General features: G+C 38.7%; 1 protein-coding gene across 2 annotated transcripts in view; it reads left to right on the forward strand.

Annotated features, from left to right (window-relative positions):
* The window catches only part of ESR1 (estrogen receptor 1), a 411,090-nt gene that overhangs the window by 242,693 nt on the left and 155,746 nt on the right, over positions 1 to 12,651 (forward strand). For both annotated transcript variants that reach the window (XM_055267514.2, XM_055267503.2), the window contains one exon: positions 2,749 to 3,084. In XM_055267514.2, the coding sequence (XP_055123489.1) occupies positions 2,749 to 3,084 (336 nt within the window). The remainder of the gene's footprint in view (positions 1 to 2,748; positions 3,085 to 12,651) is intronic.

Raw genomic sequence — 12,651 nt, forward strand, 5'->3', positions numbered from 1 at the left:
GTCCTCACACAAAGTAGGGAAATACAAGTCAGAACTTATCCTCTCAAAATTCTGACCTCAGAATTTCCTGAGAAATCTGAACCTAAAAAGATTCTTTGCTTTTGACATTTTTTCCCTGGTTCCATCACAAGGCTCTTGCTCTTACATTTTTTTTTTCTAATGTTTCAGATAGAAGATGGTAGAGTCGTATAGTACAATCTCAGCATTGGAGGGGATACTGGAGGTCAACTAGTGAAATGCTTTCTGGATAATGGAATCCTTTGGGAACACCCCCTTGAAAGTCTTCATCTAGCCTATTCTTGGAAACCCTCAGTGATCCCCCTCATCATTTCCTATGATGGCAGCTTCTATCTTTGTCGTCAGCTCTTACTGTTACAAACTGCTTCCTTACATTGAGCTGTAACTAACTAAAAAGTTTCGACACCCTGCTTCTATTTTAGCCTTTGGGCTCATAAAGAACAAGTTGAACCCGTCTTATGCAGAACAACCCATCTACGGGAGATGCTCAGGTTTCCTCCATGTTTTCCTTTCTCTAGGCTAACCCTTCTTTGTTCCTCACTTGCTCACTATATGACCTGATTTCATGTCTCCTTACCCTTCTAGTTACTCTAACTTGAGTAGGCTTATTTTTCTTATAGTTTCAGGATCCAGCAATGAGTGTGATACATCAGGTATGCTCTGATGAGTTGAAAGTAGAGTGGACATAGCATCTCCCTTAATTCAGATATTGTGATCTCATTGGCAAATCTGGCAATAAAAGTTGAAATGCCTGACCCAGGACAATGGCTGGGTCAGGTGCCATTGTTCTCATCTTTTACTTTTAGGTGTCCCTCAATTTGTTAAGTTAGTACCTACATAATGTCCTGAAACTTGTTAAGTTTGTACCTACATAATGGATTAAATTCAAAATCTCTGTTTAACTGAAAACAAAAGCAAACTTCTTTTCAGACCCAGAATCTGGAATCATACTTAACAGAGAATGATCTTGTACAAGTTGGTTCATCTCTTTAAGTAACGGTTTCTCAAACTTACAAGATTACTGTGAGAACTAAATTAGTTCTAAAGTGCTTCCATGTAAAGTGTATGTAAGTGCTTAAAATATGTAGTAAGTGCTGAATGCATATTAGAAATAATAATAATCTTTATTATAATTTTTACTATTTCATGAGAAATGCTTATTTTAATACTGAGCAAATAGGAAGAGTTCGTGGCTTCTCTGTTTTTGAAGTGTCATTTAATATATTACACATATACTTATATATATAAAACATATATGTATTTCAGTCACACATTTGTCCAAATACCCTGACAAACTAAAACAAAATAAGACAAAGTTCTCATGCTAGTTATTTGTTATAAAGTGATAGAACAAGTGATATGTTATAAAGAGCATTTATTTTTCATGTCTTTGATATTAAAAATAGTTGTGTTAACTTTTTATCAAAATGATTGCTTCCTTCACATAAATCTAAGAATTATGCTGTCTGATAAATATTGGAGAGATTAACTTCTTTGAAAATATAGAAGCTTTTTGTCTTTTTAAAATAGTTGTTTTTGCAGATGTTAATACATTTTGGCAGTACAGTATGGCCTTTTTCAAGTTAAGGTGCTGAGCCCAAACCTCAAAGAATCACTGCAAAAAGATTGGATCCCCCCTCAGCACCCCATTTCGTAATTTAGTTAGTGAGAACCACAATTGGCTAAACCCTTGTGGGGGGCTGGGCGCGGTGGCTCACGCCTATAATCTCAGAAGTTTGGGAGGCCAAGGCAGGCGGATCACAAGGTCAGGAGATGGAGACCATCCTGGCTAACACGGTGAAACCCCGTCTCTACTAAAAATACAAAAAATTAGCCAGGCGTGGTGGCAGGTGCCTGTAGTCCCAGCTACTTGGGAGGCTGAGGCAGGAGAATGGCGTGAACCCGGGAGGCGGAGCTTGCAGTGAGCCGAGATCACGCCACTGCACTCCAGCCTGGGTGACACAGCGAGACTCCATCTCAAAAAAAAAAAAAAAAAGAAAAAGAAGCCTTTTGGGGGAAATTATCAAATAAAACAAACTCTTTTTACAATTTTACAACTTTTATGTTAGGAAAAAACAAATACATTTGTGAAAAGCTTAAAATCCGGTAAACGACTTGAGGGATTTGGGGCAATCCTAGGGTGATGAGGAGCAGGTTAGTAACAGTGAAGGACTTAGCACCCCAGGGGGCCAGAGTCTGTAATATACCTTAAGAGCAAGTCATTCTTATTTAGTCTTGCCCATTAAGAAGTCTACTTGGACTAAATGCTTTTAAAAATGCCCTTTTAATTTACTATTAAAAGAATATTGCTAGCAGAAGTAGTCTTTGATGCTAAATTATATTTTTTTAGAATAACTAAAATTAGAATTCTATTCTCTTTATAACACCTGTTACACACACACCCATACCTGGTGTGTCGGAGTCAGTTTGTATGAGCTCACCAAAGCCTACTGTTCAATTTTCAGGAGTTTTGTAAGCCATTTGATGTCAGACAAGTGGCCTGAAGTTTGTTATGGTGGTAGTATTTACACCATGAAAATTGGCAACTGCTACAAATAGAAATCTTTTTCTTCTTCTCTTGGAGAGCCACTTGTTAAACACTTACCAGCTCACCTGTGCTTGAAAGTATATCTTCAAATAAAATGAAAGATGGTTAGCTTTGAAAATTTTTTGTATAAAAGTTTACACAGGAAAAAAAATAAACTAATTTTTTTCCCCCTGTGTTTTCAGGGATACGAAAAGACCGAAGAGGAGGGAGAATGTTGAAACACAAGCGCCAGAGAGATGATGGGGAGGGCAGGGGTGAAGTGGGGTCTGCTGGAGACATGAGAGCTGCCAACCTTTGGCCAAGCCCACTCATGATCAAACACTCTAAGAAGAACAGCCCGGCCTTGTCTCTGACGGCCGACCAGATGGTCAGCGCCTTGTTGGATGCTGAGCCCCCCATACTCTATTCCGAGTACGATCCTACCAGACCCTTCAGTGAGGCTTCGATGATGGGCTTGCTGACCAACCTGGCAGACAGGGAGCTGGTTCACATGATCAACTGGGCAAAGAGGGTGCCAGGTAAGAATGCGAAGCTCGGCTTTTAAGAGTCAATAACTTTTCAAGAACTTGTTGTGATGTCATGGGAGAAATAGTGGGGGGAAAAGAAGCAATAACATGTTATGTAATTGGTTTCAAGGTTACAGGAGATGTGTTCATTTTCAGCATCAATGCACTGTGATTTTCCTGGAGATTAGGAAATAATATTCTTAAATCAAAATCTAGAAGACTGAAATTCTTAAATTGACATAATTTATTTTTAACCCATCTTATTTACCAAAAAGATTTAGGGTGGACACTACATGATAAAAGTATTTAATAGTATATGTTCACAGTAGCAGAAACTTTTAACACTAAATGACCTACAAAAGTTTTTAATATTAATGACCTTTGTTCAAAACATCTCAATTATTAATAAAAACAATTTTATCTTAAAAAGATTTTTAAGATTCGTTGTGGTGGCTCATGCCTGTAATCCTAGCACTTTTTGGAGTTGAGGTGGGAGAATTGCTTGAGCCCAGGAGCTTGAGGCCATCCAGGGCAATGTGGCGAAACCCTGTCTCTACAACACATTTTTAAAAAATTAGCTGGGTGCAGTGGCACACACCTGTGGTCCCAGCTACGGGGGAGGCTGAGGTGAGAGGATGGCTTGAGTCCAGGAGGTCAAAGCTACAGTGAACCATGTTTGTGTGGAGTGCCACTGCACTCCAGCCCAGGTGACAGAGCAAGACATGTCTTAAAAAATAAACAACAAAAAAAAAGTTAAGAAAGATCTTTATGGATTAAAGAGATAATAATAAGTTTATTTACTGAATGCCAATTATTTATCCAACCTGGTGTATGCTTAGTATTTTAGGAGAAAGAGAAAGGCAATGGAAAAATAAATTAAGGTATCATCCCTGAAAGAAACTTTTAGAAAGACACAGTGGCTGAAGTGATACCTTGTTCCTTCAGCTGATTGTCTCAGAACTGGTGTTCTGGTAAAATTGGACTGTTACTCCTGTTATTCAGGGAGAAGAATTCAAGTTTGTATGGAAACAAGACTAGAAAATGACTTGCTCCCTGCCCCAGTGTATCCGTTCAGGAGCTAATGTAGATAAACCGAGGCAAGAAGCAGCTAATTTTTTTTTTCTGGGCTTATAGATTAAATGAGTGATAGATTTAGTTGGAGGTTTTCTCATTTGGTTTCTTTTAATAGATGAAATTAATTGTTTCCTATGAAGCATGAAATATTTTATATGAAACTAAAAAAATGTGGAGTTTGTACTTGCATTTCAAGGGTCACTGCTGTGTTATAGGCCAAGTGAACTTATGTCTGGCCTTAGAGAATCTTACATGTATTTGCATCTATCAGCATATAAACATGTGGGCCGTAGAATAAGGAGCCAGCAGTACCAGAACCCAGCCTTGTTAGAGGCCACCATTTTGGTGGTTGGGTGGTTATTAGGTTACATGGAAGCATGGAGAATAATAGGCAAATGTAGGTTTTCAGTGTCAGTTGAACTGGCAAACAAAAATTTCTGGTCATCTTCAGAATGAAAAGTTTTCTTGAGTACCTACATATTTTAGCATTTTCATATGAAGCAGATACATTATAAGTTAATTGTTGGGATCTAAATGTAATATGGCTGTAAATTTTTTCTTCATATTTGTTATTGCCTTGTTCTTATATTTTAGGGAAAGAGATACAAACAAACAAACAAAGAAGCTAATGGTCATATATCTGAGAGCCAACTCTTGGTTGCTGTTCAGTTTTATTTTCCTGTAAACATATATTTTCTCTTAGGAAATCTTGGGAATATTAGCTCTGGATCACTGCTGAACTCAAATATAGACATTTTCATATGTACCAGTAGATTCCCATCATGACATTTTTATAATAATAAAATGTTGAAGAGCATTTTAAACAACTGGAATTAAGCTTAAATACATTACCAGTGGTTGAAGAATTCACATCAATAATCTTCTGAATTTAGGAATAAAATGGAGAAGTCAAGGAAAGGAAAATATTATACACAGGCTAGCAATTGTTGAAATAGAATTATTAAAGCCAGAGCTAGACAAAATTATGGCAATGAGATGTGTAACAAAACCACTCTATAACTTCATCACGTTAGTTTAAAAGACCCGAATGATTTCAAAATCCTTAGACCAATAAACTATGTCTTCTTACTTGATAATTAAAAAAAGAATTATAAAGGCAAAATGAAATTATATATATGTGTGTTTGTGTGTGTTCCTTGGGAATACAGCTGTTGTAAATCAAAGGCCTACTTGTCTGACCAAGCAGAATAAAAATAGTCATTGATTTTAAAGAGACTAAAAATAAGGGAAGAAAAAAGTCTTCTGCAAAAGCTCTACAGACGGTTGTCAAGCTTTTCAGAAAAATAGACAAAGCAACATTTTGAAAAGGATTTCTATCTTTTATATATTCAAATACCATCTGTTATTTAAAAAACATAGCCCACACTGCAAATCTGATATAGACAATATAACATTTATGAGATAATAGTTTGAGAATGACAATAATAATAGTAATTTTTAAAAAGAGGAAATAGGCTAGGCACAGTGACTCATGCCTGTAATCCCAGCACTTTGGGAGGCTGAGGTGGGTGGATCACCTGAGGTCAGGAGTTCAAGACCAGCCTGGCCAACATGGCAAAACCCCGTCTCTACAAAAAAATACAAAAATTAGCCAGGCTTGGTGGCACACATCCATAGTCCCAGGTACTTGGGATGTTGAGGTGGGGGAATTTCTTGAACCTGGGAGGCAGAGACTGCAGTGAGCTGAGATCCCACAACTGAACTCCAGCCTGGGCAACAACGAGACTCTGTCTCTAAATAAATAAATAAAGAAGGAAATAGTAAACGTCATTAGTAAGAAGAATAGCAAAAAGTTCAGTTCTAGAAATACCCAGAATTAGCTATATGATACAAAAACCCTCATGGAACATTTGGATAATCCTCAGAATACCTATCAATATAACAAAAACTATAAATTGACTTCATTTTGAATGATGAATTTTTAACGAAAATAGTCAATACTTTGGGCTATCTTAGTAGTTCTAGAAGTGCTTCTTTCTTCTTTCTATTAATTAACAGAATATTGTCAGAATTTTCTAATGTTGATGATTATAAGTTGAATTTTCCTTTTCATTAGCCCCTGGGGCTTATTTTTTGACTTGATATGTTTCTCTACTCAGAATTAAGATGTGAAGAGCTTTAGGATAAAATGCATCATACAAGTGTGAGAGTCAAGTTCCAATCCATAAAGTACTTCTAGTAGACCTGGATAAAGATGACCTTAAGAAATGATTTTTTTTCTCTTTGCAGTTTAAAAACAACAGTAGCAACAAGAATGATAAAACCTATGAAGCCAGCTCTGACAAAAGATGTTTTTTTATAACACATACTGTGTATCTACTTTTTGATATTTATCTATAGAGAAGACTTTTCTCCTTATTGTTTGCTCTGAAATTTGTTTAATAGGAATTTTATAGCCTTATCTCTGGGTAGAAATTCAGTTTTTTAAAAAGTAGATAATTAAGTCTTAATTTACTATTATTCTACACATGGTGAAACTAGTCAATAAATGTAATATAATTGAGCTGAAGGTTAAAAAGGAAAAAATATGACTGCAAGAGTGGTTGTATTTTTGATTTCAGCATCACACTCAATTGCATCATTGAGTGGTTCATTCTTAGTTTCAGTGTTAATGAAATACATCTGAAGCTTGAATTGTGTCACCAAAGTGTCATTTTGATTTATTAAAAGTTAAGCCTTTTCCAAAATTCACCGTAATTTTACATGTCTCAAAAGCAATTTTATACTTCAAGTCTGTGCTATAGTTCTATATATTTTATGAAGATTTGGATAGATATCTAGCCCTGAGTTTTTTATTGCCTGTTAAATACTTACAACCAAAAGTGTGGCAGCCTCATGAACTGCTGCTGGGCACAGATCTGGGAGAGTGCACTGAGAGTGTTGGCCCAGGAAGAGGAAGAGAGGAAAAGGGGCAGTTCAATGGCAGCAGCTTGGCTTCGTGTGAAACATGCCGCCTTAACCACTTCCTCATTCTTTTAGTGGCAAACTAGGTGACCTTCTCCTTCCGCTTTCCTGCCGAGTCCCCCTCTAATCAACACTCTAGAAGGCCCCTCTTCCTCCTCAGTCCTGACTCCCTGTCATTTACTTCAGGTTGCCTCCTTGCTCAGTTGTGGCCCCAGGGGTAGGCAATCCACTCCTTCTGGACATGCCCCCCATCGGCCCCAAGTTCAGGTTTCTTGGAAGTTTCTGTGTTGTCTCGAGGATGCATGGTTGTGTGAGTTATTCCAGGGCTTAAGGCCTCTTCTGTGTCTGTATTCCCCAGGAATCCAGGAATTCGCTTCTCTGCCTCTCATCCTCATCCTCATCATTAAAATTAGCAGATTTGAGCTCAGGAAGTGCTTGAATAAATGAATAAATGAACAAATGAATGGTGATTTTTGGAAGTCTTAATTTTAAGAAGTCTCTGAGCCCTGTTACAGCTCAATTTTCCCATAAACTAGAACTGCTCTCTAAGGCTGTGACATTTCTCCTTTTTCCTCTCCTCAAAATCTACCTGCTGTTCTGGTATCTCCCTGACAGTCACCGTAGTGAGACTCTATTTCCATTTCCAATCTCTCTTTTGTAAGGGACAGAGAAATAGCTAGAGGAATACAGAGCCATGCGCTTTGAGGACTTTAGCAGGCTTCAACTGTCTATCTGCAAGTGAGTTTCACTTAGTGAATGAAATTGGAAACTTAAAGCGGGTAGGGATGAGGGTTCCAGGAGAAGGTGTAATACCTCTATCTGGGAATTGGGAGCATCTTCAAGGAACCTCAATTCTGGGAGGTTCCTGTAGATTCCAGAAATGTAGCAGGGCTTCCCAGCACTTTTCTTCCCAACCTGTCATTGGACCAGTAAACCCTGCTCTCAGGCTGTCGTGGTGTCCAGCATGCTTTGGCAAGGTAATGAAAGATAACATGACATGGACATATGGGTGACATCCTTGAGAGATGACAGAAGCCTCTGTTTAAGGACAAAATCTGCCATTTAGAGTTTGCACCCACTGTATAAGAGCCTTAGGATTGGGCTGGAATTGCCTTAGCAAGCATGATGGCAGCCCCTCTGGACCGGCAATATGTGGCTTTTTTGCAAGTGTTCCATGTCAGGTCACCCCACCCAGCTTTCTACTGCTCCTGTGGAAGCTCTGGTGAAACGCAAGGAAAGCAGCTGCTGTTGACTGGATTTTTCTTTCACATGAAACTTTGAAGCCTCATAGATGCTTATTGGCCTGGATGCTGTTAAACCTTTAAAAATCCTTTTCTCATCTTGAGAGTATTAGAGAAACATGTCTGGGGCATTTTGCCCACCCTCCTCCAGGTTCTATGTCAGTGAGTGATATGGTTTGCCTGTGTCCCCACCCAAATTTCATCTTGAATTCCCATCTGTTGTAGGAGAGACCCATGGCAGGTAATTGAATCATGGGAGCAGGTCTTTCCCATGTTTCTGTGATAGTGAGTAAGTCTCAAGAGATCTGATGGTTTTAAAAAGAGGAGTTTTTCTGCACAAGCTCTTCTTCTCTTGTCTGCCACCATGTGAGATGTGCCTTCCACCTTCTGCCATGATTGTGAGGCCTCCCCAGCCACAATGGAACTGTAAATCCATTAAACCTCTTTTTTTTGTAAATTGCCTACTCTGGGGTGTGTCTTTATGAGCAGTGTGAAAACAGACTAATACAGTGAGTCTGGGTCGGGGTGTGTTTATGTTGAACACGGTGGACTTGTGGTGTCCCCAGGGCACCCTGTGGGGAATGTTGGCCTGTGGCTTTGCTACTTCCAGGGGGATTTGGCATGGAGAATGTGTGTTTTAAGTAGTAGATATATTATGATTGAAGTATGTTATGGGCTGAATTGTCTCTCCTCAAAAAGACATGTTAAAGTCCTAGCCCTCAGTATCTCAGAATCTGACCTTCTTTGGAAATAGTGCCTTTATATAGGTAATCAAGTTCAAGTGAGGCCATTAGCACAAGCCCTAATCCAATAAGGACTGGCATTCTCATGAAAGGGGAAATTTAGACACAGAAATAGACATGCACAGAGGAAGATGATACGAAGAGACACAGGGAGAGTACGGTCATGTGACTGGAGTGCTGGGTCTGCAAGCTGAGGAATGCCAAAGTTTACTGGCCAGCATCGGAAACTAGAAGGGGCAAGAATGGACTCTCCTCTAAAACCCTCAGAGAGAGCATGGCCTTGATTTCAGACTTCTAGCCTCCAGTACTGTGAGGCATACATTTCTGTTGTTTTTGAAGCCACCTAGTTTTTGATACTTTGTATGGGAGCCCTAGGAAATTAATACAAAGTGTATTATAAATAGAATTTTCTTCTACTGTATTTTTGAAGCCAAAGAAATAAGGAGCTATTGATTTAAGGAGGAAGGTTTGGCTCATCTAGTATAGACTTGGCTAATCATTTACTCTTGTGTATTTCTTTTCTGCCTGCCCAAGTAGTTCACTGAACTGGCTTAGAAGTTGATTTATAATTTTAAGAGTTTTACGCATCAGAAGTTGATTTATAATTGTAACAGTTTCATGCATCTACCTCATAAATACCTTGTAAAAGATTTTAACCTTCAGAATGATGTTTTCCTCTGGTACTTTAGTAGTTTATCCTTTTTTTGCATCTTTGATGCATTTGAATTCATCCTGGTATGCTGTGTGAGGTGGGCTCCAACGTGGTTTTCATACAGATGGCTCCACGGTTGTTTCGGTTTCATTTGTTGAACAGCCTCCTACAGAAGTATTTTTCAGACTTCTTTTATACTTGACTTCCAAGTTTACTATTGGTTAAGAGCTTTTAAAGTAGTGGGAAAGATATGACCCATTGGCCTACTTGTTTGATTATTTTTTCCAATTCTGAAATCAAAAATTAAAAAAACCCTTATTTATTCAAAGTTATAGTTTCACTTAATTTATATTAACTGCATAGACAGTGTGATTCATCTGTCCTGCTTGGACATATTTAGTAACTTTTAATTAATTTGAGAGATAAAAGAGAAATCTATGAGACTTGAGACATTTAAATAAGACCAGTACTGATAAGAGGTAATCAGGTGAAGTGCCATTTGGTTGGAATAGGACATCAAAATTGTTCCCCAAGAGTGAAGGATGTTCCATTCTCACTTTTCCCATCTGTCCTCCCAAATCCTTTCACTCTTCCTGATGCTTTGAACCAACTTGAAAAGTTAGTCCACTCAGAACCTCAGCTGTTAAACTTTTAGCCTCTGCAAACTGGCCGTTTTCCTCTTTGTCCCTTTACCATCAAACTCAGTTGCTTCTCCTACTCCTCTCCCTTCTGCCAGGGGCTCACCCTTGTTCCTCATTCAACAGTGGAATCATCTGTGTGCCTGACTCCTCTTTACTATGTACCACTGGGTGGTCCTCTTCACCATCTCTAAATTTATGCTTCTTCCCTGTTCCACTATCACCAGCTTGGTCTACATCCTACTTTGATCATTTGGATTTAGGTCCCACCCTAATCTAGTATGACTCCACCTTAACTTGATTGCATCTGCAAAGACCTGATTTCCAAATACGACCACAAGGAAGGGTTCAGGTGGACATGAATATTAGGAGAGACAGCACTTCAATTAACAGTTTGGCATTAGGACTTTATTATTTAGCTTAGTAATTGTTTTAACAGATAAATAATAGTATCCCCTAAAGTTTAAAATGCAGAACCAGATTATGCCTCAGGGTGCCTAACCCTAGATTAACCCTTCTTCGACAGACTCTTAGGAAAGACTTTTGTAAAAAGGCTGGTGACCATTGTATTTGATTTCTGCTTTCCAATATTATCTGCTTAAGTCAGACAATCTCCTTGGCCCACCCTTTCCCCTGCCATTCTCCCCTTCACATAATGTCTTATTTTATTTTTCCCTTGCTTTATTCCCTCAACTCCCTTCACTCTATTCAGTTTCCCTGCTCATTTTTTCCCCTAATGAGACACCTGACTTCCTACCTCCTTTCTGAAACTTCAAACTGCTTAGCAAATACAATTTTGAATTGAGTTTGCTGTCACAGAACAACTAGTCTTTGGTCCAGAGTATCTTGCAGGACTGAATCAACTGGGGTCTAAGACACAATAATAACTCTTAATTATTTTCTTGTTTCCTTCATGGTATATTTGTTGCTGGATGATGAGTTTATGTTATGGTTGAATTTCCTTTTTGAAATTAAAAGATGAATAGTCTTTATTAGCTGGGTATCTATTTTTATCCAGAAGACTTTGCAAATGAGAAGTATTTCTACAATCTGAGTTTAATTTGCTTAAGCCATGAACTTGTTCTTTGAAAGTTGTATACGTGCAAAATAAATTTAAATTAAATAAATCATATTTTAATGTAGTCAGGGTAGCTTTCATTTAAATAAAACCTATGACAAATATCCACGTGAAGTTACCACTCCTTTGACAAAACAAGTGTTATCCTTTTTATTGAAATATTATTTTTCACAAATTGAGATTCCTTAATGTGATGACCACTTGGACTGACTATAGTATAGCTGCATTCTTAGAATGGCCCTGAAACCACATGGCTTCTCCAAGATGCGTGTGGCTGACTTTCTGAGGAGACTGCATTGAATCTTTCTGGCTTAGCTTATTCTGCATCCAGATCCCTGGAAGCTATTTATCCCCAAATAGTGGTATATTTAGATCCATTGTGTGCTAACCTCTCTGTGCCCTAAGTACCAACATAGCCAAGCCAAAGTTTGAACTTTACTGCCTTACAATGGAGGTTACATCTTAGTGATGAAAGAGGTTAATTTTCTTTAGGAGTTGAAGACCAGAGAACTGCAAAAAGGGGAGAAAATCAGTGTGGCCTCTAATGAGAGCTAAGTGGGTGAGGCAATAAAAAACAGTGGGGACTGGCCAGTGCGGTGGCTCATGCCTGTAACCCCGATACTTTGCAAGGCTGAGGTGGGCGGATCACGAGGTCAAGAGATCAAGATCATCCTGGCCAACACGGTGAAACCCTGTCTCTACTAAAAATACAAAAATTAGCTGGGTGTGGTGGCGGGCACCTGTAGTCTCAGCTACTTGGGAGGCTGAGGCAGGAGAATCGCTTGAACCCGGGAGGCGAAGGTTGCAGTGAGTCGAGATCGCGCCACTGCACTCCAGCCTGGCAACAGAATGAGACTCCGTCTAAAAAAAAAAAAAAAAAGAATACAGTGAGGACCTTAGAGATAATCTTACAGTGGAGCAGAATTAAAAGAGAAGAATTCGCCTATTTCCTATATAACTCCCTCTGTAACCGATAACTTTCTAGAGAAAGCTCACTGAATATATTTGAAATTTGTTTCATACCACTTTTATGTTACTGCCTTCTTTCACAGGAACCAGAGAGCTCTAACCTGTAGGTTTGCGTTGTTGTCTTTACTTTAGACTACAGTCTAAACTGACTGTTTATTTTTGGCACAATTACTACTTTTCTCCTCTCACCCCACCTCTAGCCCTTTCTTAATTACCCCATTAGGCATTTTTCTTGCTAGCGTGAACTAAATCCCCTGTC

The sequence above is a fragment of the Symphalangus syndactylus genome, chromosome 2, assembly GCF_028878055.3.
Source record: "Symphalangus syndactylus isolate Jambi chromosome 2, NHGRI_mSymSyn1-v2.1_pri, whole genome shotgun sequence".
Lineage (NCBI taxonomy): Eukaryota > Metazoa > Chordata > Mammalia > Primates > Hylobatidae > Symphalangus > Symphalangus syndactylus.